Here is a 16,643-nt window from a genome sequence, read left to right as displayed (position 1 = left end):
AGAGACTTTACCTCATCGAGCCGGGGCTAATGGTGTCCACGGGGCTGTTGTCCCGAGTCAGGACAGAGGGGTGGTTCTGCCGCGCTCCTGGGCTCACGAACTCAGACAGGATGTACTGGGCTTGGCGGATGGCCATCAGACACACGCCGCCCAGAGAGATGCTGCAGAGACACGCGTGATTTAATCCACACCGGCTCAGAGATGCAGAGACCGCAGGCAGAACCAGACGCCAATTGCCCCCCCAATCACGCAGCAGCGACACACAGCTCTATAAGGTGTGATTGTATAAGTCCGGGCTGCAAACACAGTACAGTTATTAGACGTGTCACTTATAACAGTGGCCAGACCCTGCCTACTTTAGCAAGAACAGAACATCACATTTCAAAGCACACATACACAGCACAGGAGAGTAATAAGCAGAGGCCTGCAGGAGAGGGGCAGCGCAGAGGGCCACGGCTCACCAGGTGAACACAATGGTGATGACCCAGAAGCTGTCCTCCCAGCTGGGCCCGGGCAGCGCCTGGGCACACAGCGGCAGCATGTGGTGCGGCAGCGTGACGTTCAGGGTGAAGGGGAAGGACGAGCCGCGTGCCGTGACTAGCGCCAATTCCCGGATCACCCAGGAGGATGTGAAGTCCGGCGTGAACCTGCACAGACGGACAGACAGCAGCGTGTCACTTCCCTGGAGAGGAGCGTTACACACTCTCGCTCACACGCACACAGTCACACGCATCCATATCACATTTAAAAGGCTATTGGGTATAAAATGCATACAATGCTGATTTACGGAGATTGTATTTAAAGTAGCTACACATTTAAAACCGTATTCAACAGAAACATCGATGCCAGCACTGTGAACAGGTCACCCAATGCACGAGACGAATGCTCAGCCTACGCACGCGATGTTGATCTCAGAGGAGGAGTTGTAGTCCAGCTGGAAGGAGCGGCAGTCCAGGACCTCGAACCCGAAGCCCTGGCACTTGTAGCCGTTGATGTTCATGGACACCACTGTCAGGGGCAGCTCCCCGGCGTTCTCCACCTTGAAGCTCTTGCGGATGGCGAACAGGGGTTTGCTGGTCTTGAGCCCTGGGGCAACGGGGGCAAAACAGTGGAGGCATTAGTATCACCCAGTACATTCATCCACCCAGTGACACACCCAGTGACACACACACTGACACACACACACTGTGACAATCCACACTGGGCCCTCTGCCATCTCACTGTGGGCCAGGGTAGTGTCTGTGTCTGTGTTTGTGTGTGTGTGTGTGTGTCAGTGTGTGGGCGCTGCCCTCACCATCTCTGCACTCCATCAGGGTTGACTGCGGGACGTTGAAGCGCAGCGAGGCCGAGGGTCCAGGCAGCTTCCCCCCGACGCGCAGCAACTCCCTCGCCCCCTGCCCCGTCACCAGCACCATGTCCAGCACCGTGAGGTTATTCCTGCAACACAAGGACAACACCCTTACACAACTACACAACATACCCTCACACACCACACCACTCTAAAACACACCCTCACACCACTCCACAACACACCCTCACACCCCACGCCACTCCACAACACACCCTCACACCCCACACAACTCAACAACACACCCTCACACCTTCACACCTCACACCACTCCACAACACACCCTCACACAACTCCACAACACACCTTCACACCCTCACACCACTCCACAACACACCCTCACACCCCACATCCTGACACCCCAAACAACTCCACAACAGACCCTCACACCTCACACCACTCCACAAACACACCCTCACCACTCCAAAACACACCCCAACACCTCAACACTCCACAACACACAATACAATACTGGTGCCTGCTTTATTTGTGCTAGGTTTTACAGTTGCCATTATATTTATTTACCATTGTTTTTACCACGGTTGTGGCTTGTAGTTTTCACAGCAGCGCCGCTGACACACGTCACTGACTGCTGTACCGAACGCCATGGAAAACACAGGGCTTATAAACCAATACAAACGTGTTTCACTAAAACCCTCTAAACCAATAGAAAGTGTTTTTGAAAGCTGCGCTGCATTGGAGTTTGCATTGTTTCAGATTGTGTTTATTCATGTCATGATGATACCATGTCACTGAAGCACATCTTACTGAAAAGTAAAATAAATCGCTATTTAAAATTAACAATAGTTACTAAAATAATTACGGTAAATGTTTGCTGAAGATGTTGACTGGACATCAGTCTCCTAAATGACAAACAAGCCGAGATCACAATAAAACATCTGCGTTACAGTAACACAGTTCAGTGTTAAAGTCTGCACACAGAGTTACAGTAACACAGTTCAGTGTTAAAGTCTGCAAACAGAGTTACAGTGCTGCAGTGAGTTACAGTAACACAGCTCCAAAGTGTGGGTATTAAGTAGTTATGTCAGATGATCACTGTGTACAGCGCAAGGACTTCGGCTCTCCAGATGAAGTCATTACATGTTTTACTGTGCACAGCTGTCTCGGAGTTGTCGCTGCTTACAGAACATTTAACAACTTCTAACACAACAGTGTGCTCTACCCAGCATATAGTGTGCTGCCCCAGGAGAAGCAGAGGCACAACAAGTAAAGTGTGTAGTATTTTGGCAAAAAATTGGATTTGGCTGCTAACAGCTCCCAGGATAAATTTTAAGTCGTGAGCACTGCACCCTCACACCACACACAACTCCACATGCCACACCCTCACACAACACACCCCACACCCTCACAACACACACAACTCCACACGCCACACCCTCACACCACACAACTCCACATGCCACACCCTCACACACAACACACAACTCCACACGCCACAGAGTGGCCCCAGAGCAGGGGGGCGGGGTGGTACCTGATCAGTATGATGGAGGTGAGGGGCTTGTGCTCCGAGGGGGTGAAGACCACGCCCACCTCCCGGACCTCCCAGGGCTGGAGCCGCAGCTGCAAGACCCTCGAGCCCCTCGACGCCTTCAGGGTCCTGGGGTCCTGTGCACACAAACACACAATTAACACAAACACACAATGTTACTAGTGCTGCACTGCTGAACACACACACACAGTTACTAGTGCTGCTCTGCTGAACACACACACACACACACCGTTACTACTGCTGCACTGCTGAACACACACAAACACACACACGTGCCCCCCCCCAGACCCTCACCTGCCGTCCCCCCGGCACCAATGTGAACTCCACGGTCGTCACGTTGACAGACAGGGGGTTGATCTTGAACCTTCAGGAAGAGAAAGAGACACTGAATCATTCTGCTCTTCACACAGATTCATGACAACAGCAATACTGTCACACAGACCAGCAAGAGAAATAAGACGCACAAGCCGACACAGCTACACTCGGATCCCGTCTCCCCACAGAGCCACGTACCACTTGGTGAGCAGGTCCAGCGCCTCCAGCGCGGCAGGGTAGGAGGACAGCGTGAGCAGCTGCACCGTGATGGGGGAGGAGGACGGGTTCCTCAGGGGGAAGAACTTGACCTGTGGAGAGACGGGCCGTCAGCATCGCCACGGATCGGACCACCGGCGCCATGGACTGGGCCCCCCGGCGGGATGCAGGAGTGACTGACTACAGGGCAGGACACTGAGACACTGAGCTCACTGTATGCATTAAAATGGGTTTGTGTTCGTTTTCTGTCCTCAAACACGTTTTATAAGTCATATGTACACACGTGTAACATGTAGTGTGCGGTTGTCAATGTCGTATTATTATACTGTATTCAGTTTTGGTCAACCCTTGCTGAATAAACACAGTAAGGAATGAATCAAAATAATATTTAAAACAATAATGACTACAATGACAACAGTGAGAAAAGTTAACATGGTTTGAGTGCCAGTGAAGAGCAACGCAGTGATGCGTCTTTCTGGAGAGCAGAGCTGCCCACGCAATACACACACAATGGGTCTATATAGCCGTATCACACTGCAAAGACTCCTGTATCGCACAAGCGGCTCATGTAGTGTTCATGAACCAGCACAGCGAGACCAATGCCCCGCAGCCCCCCGGCCCCCTCACCTTGCTCTCGTTCAGCGGCGTGGCACCAAAGTCCAGAGGCAGCCCGGTCTCCATGGGCAGGCGAGGCCAGCTGCCATCACACAGAGACACAAATCAGTGACACGGTGTACTGCTGCCGCCATAAGGGCCCTCTGCACTCGTTCTCACAAAACACCCCTGTCTGATCAGGACAGAGACATCACTCACCCGACAAGCCAGTAACACCACGAGACTAACAACTAAATGACTGAATGCGTACAGACGGAGACCGATACACATCGAACCCCCTCCCAGAGTCGCCACAGTTTACTCCCTGCCTACATCTGCGCAGGCACACTGCCCCCCCACAGTGCTGGGAACTGAGACAGAGGGAGGTTTCACCAACTTCAATTTCCTCTAAATGGACTAGCAAAACTGAATTCTGAAAAGGGAGGAACAATGAAATGTATATCTATATATGAACACAAATCTCGTGTCCCTCCCCCAGTGCAATGAACCCGAGCTGCGATGCTGTGGCAGGGGGTTCTGGGATACCTGCCCCTCTGCCCTGCAGCGTCTCTGCCCCCCTGCGAGACCCCGGCACACCTGCAGCTCAGCGACGCTGTTCGGCGCCACCGGGAGCTCAGCTCTGCGGCCAGGCGGCTGTCCCCACGCCAGGTGGACGAGTCCAGGAGCAGAGTCTGGTGCCACTTCGCGGCACCTGCACACACACGCAAGAGAACAAAATAAGCATGTCACTGAATACACACAACACCACTGTCAGGAAACCATGCAATAACAGCTCTCTCACACACGCGGTTATGAGCCACACCCAGAACACAGATCGGTGGGATCCTTCAGGGCTGTACTGGGCTGGCGGCCTTTTCAAGCAGGTCTCCAAGACACACGCACGTGAAGGTGCAGCCGGGGACAGACTTCCGGTCACATGCAGCCCCCGTCTGCACTCGGGACCCCAGCGCATCCTGCTTACCTGCTTCAGACACCGCGAGCTGGCAGGGGCTGCCACAGCCTCCGCTGGCCTCGAACAGCACATCCCCCTGCTGGACACGGATGGACATGTGATCAGAAAGACTCCCAGCTGGACAGGAGGGTCAGTACTAACTCAGCCCGTCTCCTCAGAGGCCGACTGCACCAGGTCTCTCCTCTCTTCTATCAATCAGTCTATCGCAGCACAGGAAGAGTAACGGTCAGGCGCTCTGAGGGGCTGAGCATCGCCAGGACAAACGGAAGGAATAAAGACAAGCCAATGTGTCGACTACACTGACTGCCCTGTTCCTGACCGCACCCAGGAGACAGACAGACAGACAGACAGAGGGCAGCACCTGGGACACCGTGGAGCGGATGTGCAGGGGCAGCTGCAGCGAGACCCCCACGCTGGTGAGCAGAGCCAGCCTGGTGAGGACGCTCAGGGGGGACCTGGAGCCGCTGAGCTGCAGGGACAGCACCTTCCAGCAGCCGGGGGGCACGAGCAGTGGCCCACTGAAGTTCAGCACCTGGAGACGGAGGACAGCGCGTCACACGCAGCCCTGAGCCGGGCCAGCCACCCCCCCCCCCCTCTCGGCACCATGTGTGCACCGCAGCATCAACACGCTTCCCTCTCTTCACAATGCATATATCTACAGATAGAAACTTCCTAGGGGACCAGTGGATGAGCCTGTCTCCACTCACTGACACACAGAGCACACGGCTCCGCCGCACCGTTTATAAAACTACACACAAGGACACAAACCGATTCTAAACACCACGGTGATGCACACGATACACCCCCCCAAGGGCTGAGACCAGTCCATATTGACTGTAAACCTGCAGTGTCCGGGGGATGAGAGGACAGACACAGACACAGGACGCTGGCTTTACCTTCAATAGCCCGCCCAGCTCCGGGGACAGGGACACGGCGCTGACAGAGAAGCTGAAGTTGAAGCTGTTGGTGAGCCACAGGTCTGCGAGTCCCCCCCCGCTCTGCTTCTGTCTGATGTGGAACAAGGTGGGAGGGTCGTAGCCAGGCCTCCTGAGACGACAAGAACCAGAGTGACTCGGGGACTTGCTCACACACACAATGACACGACCCGAGCCTCTTCACGGCTCATGCATGTGAAGGGAAGTGAGGGCGTACCGGTCTGCGATGTGGAAGGCTGGGTAGGTCTTCAGGGTGTAGCTGCCCAGGACCTGGAAGACGTGTCCTGCGTATTTCCTCTCCTGAATCAGTGAAGCGCCTGAAAGAGAAGGAGTGGAAACAAACTATTCAAAACCTGCAAACCGGTCTCATTTCTCTCTCATTACTCTGAAACCCGCACACGTACCTCCACAAATGAGCGAAGCCACTCTGGTGAAGTTTGCCGCAGACGCCCCCAGAGACATCGGCTGAAACCGCAGGGAGCGTCCCCCTCTTGAGAGCAGCTGCATCTCCTACAGCGACAGCGAGCGCAAAGTGTCACAACAGAGTCAGACAGACGGACACGGATCAAACGGTATAAAATATTCACACTTCTTACCTTCACATGTAAATGTCGAAATCCAGAATTCAACACATAAATATTAATCTGTGGCTCCCCTGTAAAATAAAATACGAGAGCATGTTGAAACACATTGATCCCTCACCTACACAACACGGGTGAACACACCTGTCCACCTGAAATGTGAGGAAAGTCAGACAATAAGTCAAACTCTAACCGTGAAAACTAAAAGGCAAACCGGCTGCTAGCAGGACACTGCCTGCACACACCACCAGAGGGCAGCAACACACTCTCTCACTGAGCAGACAGGACTCAGAGACGCTTGCTTTGACACACTGGAGGAGGAGGAGAGAGGATGAAGGAAAGAACGGAGAAGGACTCTCTGATCTGGGTGCCTTTCTACCTCTGTCTCTATTTCTTGGGGGTCTGCATCCGAACCCAAACCCCCGGCCCTGCAAGTTCGGCAGCATACGCTTGGGCTCCTGCACAAAAAACTGCTGGGCTGTAGCTGCAGTAGAGAGGGTCAGTGCCCTGCCGTTTGTGTGTGTGTTTGTCTATAGATACATGTATAGAGAGACACACACACGTGTGTATATATAGAGACTGGTTAAAAAGGAATAAAGCAGCTACAACGTAAAGCTTGTTTTGGGCCGGGTCTGGGGTTCTACTCACACCCGTGGCCCGTGGAGATCAGGAACAGGACCATGGTGTGCTCCTGCACGTACTGCTTCATCTTCTCCAGGTCTGCGTGTCTGTGCTCTCCTCTCTCCAACAGGCTGATCTGCACAGACAGCTTCTGCTCCGTCCGAAAGCAGAGCCCCTGGGAAACGACAGGAAAACAATCAGGGGCACAGAGAGGGGCAGAGAGAGGGGCACACAGGGGCAGAGAGGCCCAGCACTGCAGACCCCCCACAGGCAGAGCCGGGGCTGGCTCGGGGGCAGGGTGGGCAGTGCGGAGAGCCCGGTGCATAAACCACATCAGCTCAGCGTCTCCGTATTATTTTAACTAATCCAGCTGAGAATTTGCTTTCTTCTCTGGGGGTGCCTGTATCTCTGTACTGGGGGTGCCTGGGGCTCTGTCCCTGGGGGGGGGTTCCTGTATCTCTGTACTGGGGGTGCCTGGGGCTCGTTACCTGCGGGTGCCTGGGGCTCTGTACCTGGGGGGGTGCCTGGGGCTCGTTACCTGCGGATGCCTGGTGCTCTGGTTAGGAAGGCTGCATTCCAGCTGCAATCCCATTATGCTCACATTGGCTGCATCTTCCTGTGAGGACAGACAGACAGACAGACAGACATCAGTGATGCAGAACACAGTGGCAGTGCAGAGCACAGCACGCCTGCACACACAAGCCAGTGTAAACACGGTCAGTGCAAACACGGTCAGTGCAAACACGGTCAATGCGTAAGTCTCCAGAGCTCGGCCACACCTACACAAATCAAATACTGAACAAAACGAGAACAAGAAACACACAAGAAAAACAACAACAACAACGAAGTGCCTGGAGGGATGTCAGGCTGACAACAGCACTGGAGCACCAGGAGCCGGCAAGAGATCTCAGCACTGCAGGGCCGTTTCACATCTCAGCTGCAGTCACACAAGAACATGAGACAGTGTCCAATCGAGAGGAGGCCATTCGCCCCATCGTGCTCGTCTGGTGTCCATTAATAACTTAGTGATTCAAGGATCCTGTCAAGCAGTTTTAGAGCTGCTGGCCGTCTGCTTTCACAAAGATGGAGACACAACCCCTTCCGCAAACTTTTCCACCGCATCCTGGGCACCAGGGTCTGGACACCGGGCTCAGCCGTGTGCGCTGGCTCTCTCTACATGCATCGTGGCTTCCTCTGGCAGATGTCACACGTGCTGTCCAGTTAACAGGCTCCGTGCGAACCACAAAGAGAGACGGCCCCAGTTTCCTGCCATTGTGGGATGAGGAATATGTGCTGTAATCCATTCACAGGGCTCGATCACTGACAGATGAACCACAAAGGAGAGAGCAGTGTTGCTCAGTTTATGGCTGCTGACCAAACCTGTCTGAATCAACAGGCCTCTGAGGCACGGATTGGAAACGAACACTTCTGCAGCCAATCTGAGCTATATTTAAACTGCTCAGATATTAACCCTTGAGCTCACCCATCCGCCCACCGCATATCCACGAGAGCCTGGGAGCAGCGCCTGTGAGGAGCGGCACTGTGGCGTCGAGCTGAGCGGTCGGGTCAGAAAGAGTCCGGTGTCACATGTGGGCGACACACTGGACACGGACAGGAAGTCAGAAACACGTGGGCTGGTCTGCGGTGTGAGGCTCCTCCTCCTGACTCTGCAGGAGTGCTGTCATAAAGGGGCGTGGCTCTTCAGATCAGACACAATATCAACATTATTAAATCCTCCAAAAAAAGCACAACTCCAAGAAACCCAAAGCATCACGTCCTGACGAACAAGCGCAGATCAGAGCAGTGCGAGACGCGTGTGCCTTTCCTGTCAGCGTGTGCTACAGAGCCCCATCACGACACCACACCGTCAGAAGTGTGTGCTGGACCGAGCTGGACCGAGCTGGACCGAGCTCGTGGCAGTTGACAGTGGGGGTGCAGTACCAGGCTGAATTACCAGGAACCCGGCTGCTGACTCCCTGTGCCACAGTTCCTGCAGTTGGCCCAGCCTTGTGCAGATGTCAGCTGTAACAGGATATCAGAGTCAAAGCGTCGGGGAGCGCGGAGTGCAGGGAGATGCACTGCAGCTCAGAGCCACGAGAGGACACATGCACGCACACGCACGCACGCACACGTACAGACAGACACACATGCACTCACACACACGCACGCACAGACACATACATAGACACACACACACAAGAAGCTCACACGTTACCTGACTCTGCGTCAGCTTGATGCTCTGTATGTGCGGGAACAAGAGCAGGCTGGGCTTGTTCGGAGCCTCGTGCTGCACCCCGACTCCAGACACCTACGAGGAGGAGGAAGACACTGCTGTCAATCACATTCGCAGAACCTGGTACCTCTGAACACACGCGTGACGCCACTCCTCCTGGTCCCTGCAGACTCTGCGGGTCTCAACAGAGCCGAAGCCCCTCGTTCCTCCTATTCAGAGGGCAGTTCAAAACAAAACAAAACCCTGAACCCACCCACCAGTGTCCCCGTGCCCCTCTGAGCTCACCTGGTAGGACAGCACGCCGTGCGACGAGGTGTTTATGAACAAGGAGTTCTCAACACTGCCCTCCTCCGTCGGAAGGAAGATCACCCTGAAGGACAGCCTCCCCCGGGGAGGGATCACCTGACACAGACAAGGGAACGCAGCAGTGAGAAAAGGGGACGAAGAGATGACGCCCTGCTGGGGGTAAACGGACTCTGAAGGACAGCAAGACTCACCCGTGTGTATGAATGCATGGACCTTCATCCGGTCGCTTTACCACAGTAATCCGAATGACCACAAGGGCACTGAAAGCCTGGCCTGGGACAGCGAAGGTGTTTTACACTCATGGAGACCCCAGACGTACACCATGTCACTGTGTCAGTTTTTCTAGATCTAACTGAAACCATTCGAAGCCCCGAGTGCCTGAGATTAAACGAGTTCACATGAAACACAAACTCACCAGGGCCTCTGACTGAGACTAAAAATAACACCTCAGTGTGTGGAATCAAAATCAAAAGCGGGTGAAACCCGTGGACCTGTGTGTTCTGTCACCAGCATCTTGTGTCACAGAAGCTCAAAGCACACAAAACGCTTCTGTTCAAGGTGTCAAGGGCCTAATCAATTCCACCGACGCGTGACATGACATTGTAGTTTACAATGCTGTTAAATCCTAAAGGCCTGTGGAGAGGATGGTCCCAGAAGTCACGCTGGGAGGAGCCGGACACGTTCGCACCACTGTATTCGAATCACAAGACCAGACAAATCCGTTTAGGGTAAGAGGGTCTCTTTCAGCTCTAGCGTCTCTCTGGAGGAACCTTGGTGCCTCTCCATGGCGCTCCCTGGCCAGGTGACCACCCCCTCCCGAGCCCCATGGTCAACACTCACCCTCCTCTGCAGCGCAGGCATGTGAAAATGTCTGCTAGATGTAAACATTGATATCAATGTCACTGGTAGTTCCTGGCTGGGGTTGTGCACGTATACTGTTTCAGCTCTTGGCAGCCCCAGTGGCCTACAGAAATAAAGTGTGGAAAAAGCAGAGTTATATGCATGTGACAGACTGGACCTTCACTGAGTTTGTCTTTACCCTTCAGTGTTTCAAATACAGGAGATCACATGGGGAGTGTGTCAGATTAACATGCGTGTGTGTGCGTGTTATCCCCTCTCTGAATGCATGAATATTCATTCATGGCAGTGAAGTAGGCTTATTTATAGTTATCACAGATATTTTTCCCACTCTCAGCAATTCACATCTTGGTGATCCCACAGCCTCATATGAAACACCCACCGCAGGGGCTGCAGCGTGCGGCCGCGGAAACCTGCGGCCATGCAAGAGACTGAACCACAGAGTGGCGGCGGAGAAGAGCACAGAAGAGTCCGGCCGGCCTGTAGGCTGAACGCAGCTCTGATGAGGAATAAGCCGACCTTCAGACCAGAGACTGTAGACTCACACTTCCTCTTGCTGTCTTACTCCTTCAGTAAAGAGGGCGTTTCAAAGTGACGGTGCAGAGCAGACATGGCAAGACCATCTGCTGCTGCTCTCTCCATCACCAACACTTCTCCAGCGCTCACTTGTGCTCACATGGACAGTATCTGCAGTCCAGCTGTGATTTCCAGCCGTCCCAGTGGGCTGAGGGGTACTGGTAATTGAGCTGGTAAGTGAGCTGGTAAGTGAGTCAGGCCGAGAGGCACCGGACACCCCCTCCTGAGAGCTGGAGAGGAATCTCTGCTGGTGGTTTTGGCTCGGCGCACTCACGCCTGAGGCAGACACCGCGTAAATAAGGGTGTGCAGCTTCGCAATCAATCACCTGCCATTGCTCTGCCTGGAACGGCCCAAGAAAGTGACAGTGATTTTCTCCAAAGACACGGGAAAGACGAGCCAGAGCACGAGACACCGGGTGTGTAGCGGCACAGTACGCGAGCCAGCAGCGTTACGGCACAGGGCCTGGACTTTTCAAAAAGCATGTAAAAAAATAATGATATATAAGTGAATACAAAGGAAAGCAACTGACAGTCCCTTGCTTTTTGACAATCCAAGAGTACAGATTGGTCAGGAAATCACAATTTTTGGTGTACATGTCTAAATGTAATGTCTGATCACGAAGATCGCAGTCATCTCTGATCCTCCTGAGATCGTGAGACGCATGTTTCTCAAGCGGAGAACTCGCTCCTGCAAGGAGAGCAGGACTGCGCCCGGCCGTTCCAGAAGCTCCGAGGGACAGAAGCCGGCAGCTTCTCAAAGTGCTGCTGTCCCAACTGGGGGGGAGAAGCCACTGCCAGATTTGACCCCCCAGTGCATTCCTCCCAGCTGCAGACAGCTGTGCGGCTGTCCATGATCCACGCATTGCCCAGTGGATCAGTAATCATGGGTGAACGGACAGTCTGCAGCAGAGGAAGGCATTAAGGCATGACAGAAGCACCAGGGAAGAGATTTCTGCAAACAGAGTCTAGATTGTGACTATGTTGTCTGATATGCCTGTGTGTGTTTGGCCCGAGTAACACTAACCCTAGCTACTCAGTCATCACACCCTGTCAGGACAAGCCCCTCTGTCTCTACGTGTCTGTTTGAAATATAAAGTGGTAACCCTAGACCACAGAGACACTGTCAGTGTAATCACAGAGCCAGCGTGTGCAGTAAACACAGCTCGTTCATGTGAGGTTAATAATCAGCCAGCAGGAGACGTGCCCTCTGTCAGGAGACCATCATTAGGGGTTGTTACCACTGACCGTAACGTTTACTGCAACTGCACAGCCAAACAAACGAGTTTGCGGTAGTTGATGTCCAGAAAGATGTCCAGAAAGAGTCGTACTGGGAGAGGGAAGCAAGCTGTGCTGCCAGAAACTGAAATATAGATAAACACACACACCAATAATAGCTGGTTGTGAAAAGCCCCTTAGATATAATCAGGCTAAATAAATGGTTAACAGCTGATGTGTAAAGAGGGATGTATTCCGTGGACGGTGTGGCCAGCCTGACCCTTCACTGAACTGCCACCAGGCTGCTGGACTTACTGTGCTCCAAACTGCAGGGTGGAGGGCTGGAAGTGCAGGGCCCGGACACCGGGCACGTAAAACGAAGAGCTGTGGAGAGGAGAGAAGGGGAGAGACGGTTACATCAAGCACGCACTATTCACTCCTGCACGGGAACACAAGCACACACTTATTCACTCCTGCACAGGACCACAAGCACGCAATTATTCACTCCTGCACGGGCACACAAGCACACACTATTCACTCCTGCACGGGCACACAAGCACGCACTATTCACTCCTGCACGGGACCACAAGCACGCACTATTCACTCCTGCACGGGCACACAAGCACACACTTATTCACTCCTACTGACATGCACAACTGCAGCAACCAGCAGTACGACATGTTTGCACTGATGTCTCAGTCAAAAAACAAACAAACTTAAACACTTTAAACTAGGTTTCGGCAAAGTGTACATGTCAAATTATAAGGCTGGTTGAATTGCAATATGTTCGCGTCGCTTTGGCCACTTCGAAAGGTCTTCTTAGACATACAGCACATCTCCCCTCAGTCCCTCTGGACAGGCCTGGACAAGGCTTTAGTTGTCACACAAATTTGCTGGACTCAACCAGAGGTCAAGTGAAGTGGCAGCAAAACTCAGGGGTAAAGAAAGAGTTCAACAAGTGAAGTTCCACAGAAAGTATCTAATCAGCAAATGTGCACTGGGTATAAAATCATCATATCCAGTGGAAATGAGCATCACAATCCAGCATTACTGCAGTGTGGAAACCCTGCGTTATGACAAGCAGCCTCGGGCATCACAAACTGCCAGTTTAAACCACTTCAGAGCAGCAGCACCTGCTCCGGGTGAACGTCTTTGCCGTTTACGACACAGGGGAGTTGAGGAGCTGTGGGGTTGTTATTAAATCACACTTTCTAAAAGTGGAAAAGCAGCTGAATCGCTCTACACACAGTTGTGCACAGCAGCTTGTTGAAGAGCCTGTGACAGGAAGCTGATTTCACTCTTTACACCCCTTTAAACAGAAAAATTAAGATCTCCTGTGTAGCAGAAAAGGGGCAACATGTCATGAGCTGCACAACACGTGTAAAGCAGTTACAACAGACCATAAGCGAGGCCCTGTAGCCATTCCAGTCCCAACAGCATTCCCTCGCACAATGAGAAGGGCTAAACCTGAAGTTTCATTTCACAGCCAACATATCAATGTTGTTGATCTTTCTCCATTACTATTCAAGCCACCCAGAGAGCCCGGCCCCTTCAATTATCATTATTGCTCCTTCGCACACGCCCTTTCCCAAGGCAGTGTTCAGTTCTCACAAGAAACACTCTCAATGCACAGCGCAGTTCAACACACCATCTACAGTCAATCAGTTACAGCCATTTACATTGTTATGTGCATTACATTATTGTAATTCTATTTTGTCATTAATGTGTTTGATGTTAATGATGTATGTTTAGGTCTAAGGTTAGATCGAATGTTAAACTTATTAAGGGAATCGAAATGTAGGTCTAACAGAACTCGTATTTGTTTAAACCCTATTTATGTATTCATTTGAAAATGATTAATTATACCTGTCAAATGCACATATTATTAATGGAACACATTAATTTGTTTAATGTGAAGTTATTGTGAAGACCGCCACTGCAGTAGATGGGATGGGTTTTATCCGACTTCTCTTCATAGTTGTATAGTTGTAGGGTCACGTATCTGGCATAGTTCACGGTTTATTTTGTATCATTGGAGTGAAGATACGCCCATGAAATGGCAAAAGCCCGACCTATATGCGAGTGCCATCAGCGCCCCGTTCTGTACGTCTGTTCTGCTACCTATACGTCAGTTTCAGAGCATGCTAGCTGTGTGACAGTTCGATGATATGAGCAGTTTTCAAGAACACTTCCACAACTACACTTGTTTTTGTTCCGTTGCCGAATGGGTTAGTGTTTTTGTAATACGACACCTATAAGCCAGTCAGTTTTTATTATCTACGTGGTGGGGTCTTTACTTTGATTGCACTACCCAACCGTGGGACCTTAATATAGAGGCAGGTGTATTTATTCTGATATCACGCGAATCACACACAGACGGACGCCACTCTGAAGGCACTTCGTGGCACCTGAGATTATTTAGGGGTGTCACAGCAAATGGGGTGAACTCAGATTTTCAATTTTAATTGATTTGTATTTTAACCCCCCCATTGTTTAACACATTGGAAGTGAGGAAAAAAAAATATGGAAAGTTAGCAAAAATGTATCGTTGTACCACAACAATGCGAACACTTCCTATAGGGCCTGTCTACAAACAGGGCTGCCTGCCGCCCACACCGGGCGCTCCACAGCCCTTCGGTCTACAGTGCTTTGCTTAGAGACAAACAAACCCAGAGAAACAGGAACACAAGAGCGTCGATTTTATTTGATGTCACTGTAATCCGTAAGTGACCCTGAGACCTTGAGCAGTAAACATAGATTGTTCTTGTGAGGCGAGTATCGATCGCTAGGAGATGTGCCACGGTGTGTCAGCAGGAGGGCAGGATGGTTAACGCGGATCAGCTGTTGATAAACCAGCCTCTTCTCGTCGGTGCACTGCGAGGATCAGTCTTTCACTACCCAGAGATAAGTGACTGGTCCGGTCACGAGTGCAAGAGCACAAACTTCACTGCTGCTGCAGGTTTGCGCTGTTACAACTACAAGAAAAAAAACAACCACAGCATCTAAAGCAGCTTTTTAAATCTGGTCCGAGGCAGAGAGCCACACTGCTCCTCAGCACAGGTGTGCTCGGGCGTTGGTGCCACCCTGACAACCCAGCACCCCCGCAGGCGACGGCTCAGCAGGAGTAAGAGGCGACGAGATGATGACCTTTACTGCACGATGCCCTGCCTTTCTCAAGCACCGCCGGGACTACGGAACAGCGTCTGGCACGGCAGGAGGGTACCCGCTGTGGGAGAGCCAGAGTGGAGGCACAGTGGGTATGGCTGAGGGTACAGATACAAACAGACAGAGGGATGGGGCTCCTTTGTGTTCAAGAGCATCATTGGCTGCAACTCCACTTGACAACACAATACTTTTTCAAGACCTTTTCATTCAAGACAGTCCATCCCACGACAGGCTTCTCGCAGAACCTAATGGGCTGCCAATCTGCCGATGTGGTGACTCTTCAGTAACATAGCTATGTTCACGGCTGACCGACTCCGAGCCCATTTCTTCCTGCAGCAGCTCAACACCAGCTCCACAGGCTCCGTCACAAACTAACAAACCAGTGACCAGAGCTGGGAGGACACACAACCACGCAACCAGAAAGGCTCAAGAGATGGTTGCAGTTTAGCCACTTAAAATGATAAACGATGTTCAGATCCTGGCCTCCTCTCCTGACCCACCAATGACCCTGCGCTACAGAGCACTTCCTGCAGGGCCACGAATAAACACGCACGTCCCCAGGACGCAGGCAGCCTGCTTGTAGTCTCCCAGAATTAAACCCTCTTCTTCAAAGCACGTCTCATCAGTCTCACGGCGCAGCACTCCAACACTGTGAAGGGCTGCTCACTCATTTTCCTTCCAGAGACATGTACTGGTTATGGTAATTGTTCCGACATGCTGTAATGGGCCTGAAAAGCTTCAGGGGATCCTGAGAATAAGACGGAGGGTTTCCTGCACACGACACAGCTGCCGTGTCTTTGATTGGCGGGGTTTCCAGGGAGAGCCTCCAGTGCGTTCTGCTGTTCTGTGAAACACGGACAGAAATACCGAGGCAGAGGCAGATATAGGATTCCACACAACGCCGTTTCCAGCCTCTCAGACTGACCATCTGGTGGCAGCCCTGGGAACCAGAGCACTCGGCAAGTCTACCACAGCCACGGCCTGTCATTGCCTTGTCCGGCCTTTCAACAGCTGCGTCTCAAATGCCCCAGCCGGCAGACGGGGGTGCGCTTCATATGGGGCAGATCTCTGCTTCAGCCGGTACTGCAAACCCTCTTAGCAGCGAGCAAACAAATCTGCGCTCTCCTCACAAGGAGAGACACTGGAACCACAGTGTCAGCAAATTATTCAGATTATTAACACCTCCATTCCTATAAT

General features: G+C 52.2%; 1 protein-coding gene across 3 annotated transcripts in view; it reads right to left on the bottom strand.

Moving 5' to 3' along the window:
- Positions 1-16,643, bottom strand: part of tmem131l (transmembrane 131 like) — a 34,016-nt gene that overhangs the window by 4,776 nt on the left and 12,597 nt on the right. For 2 of the 3 annotated variants that reach the window (XM_066717975.1, XM_066717977.1), the window contains exons 4-24: positions 12,597-12,665; positions 10,473-10,596; positions 9,612-9,728; positions 9,309-9,401; positions 7,632-7,709; positions 7,121-7,268; positions 6,488-6,546; positions 6,296-6,401; positions 6,109-6,208; positions 5,853-6,003; positions 5,318-5,488; positions 4,966-5,035; positions 4,581-4,695; positions 4,017-4,086; positions 3,372-3,481; positions 3,153-3,222; positions 2,841-2,974; positions 1,295-1,437; positions 900-1,086; positions 462-647; positions 12-161 (exon numbers count right to left, since the gene is read on the bottom strand). In XM_066717975.1, the coding sequence (XP_066574072.1) occupies positions 12-161; positions 462-647; positions 900-1,086; positions 1,295-1,437; positions 2,841-2,974; positions 3,153-3,222; positions 3,372-3,481; positions 4,017-4,086; positions 4,581-4,695; positions 4,966-5,035; positions 5,318-5,488; positions 5,853-6,003; positions 6,109-6,208; positions 6,296-6,401; positions 6,488-6,546; positions 7,121-7,268; positions 7,632-7,709; positions 9,309-9,401; positions 9,612-9,728; positions 10,473-10,596; positions 12,597-12,665 (2,451 nt within the window). The remainder of the gene's footprint in view (positions 1-11; positions 162-461; positions 648-899; positions 1,087-1,294; positions 1,438-2,840; positions 2,975-3,152; positions 3,223-3,371; positions 3,482-4,016; positions 4,087-4,580; positions 4,696-4,965; positions 5,036-5,317; positions 5,489-5,852; positions 6,004-6,108; positions 6,209-6,295; positions 6,402-6,487; positions 6,547-7,120; positions 7,269-7,631; positions 7,710-9,308; positions 9,402-9,611; positions 9,729-10,472; positions 10,597-12,596; positions 12,666-16,643) is intronic. The other variant, XM_066717976.1, reaches the window with a different exon arrangement.

This window comes from Amia ocellicauda, chromosome 12 (genome assembly GCF_036373705.1).
Source record: "Amia ocellicauda isolate fAmiCal2 chromosome 12, fAmiCal2.hap1, whole genome shotgun sequence".
Taxonomy (NCBI): domain Eukaryota; kingdom Metazoa; phylum Chordata; class Actinopteri; order Amiiformes; family Amiidae; genus Amia; species Amia ocellicauda.
The sequence above is the reverse complement of the archived record's forward strand: the minus strand, read 5'-3'. Positions and strand labels throughout refer to the sequence as shown.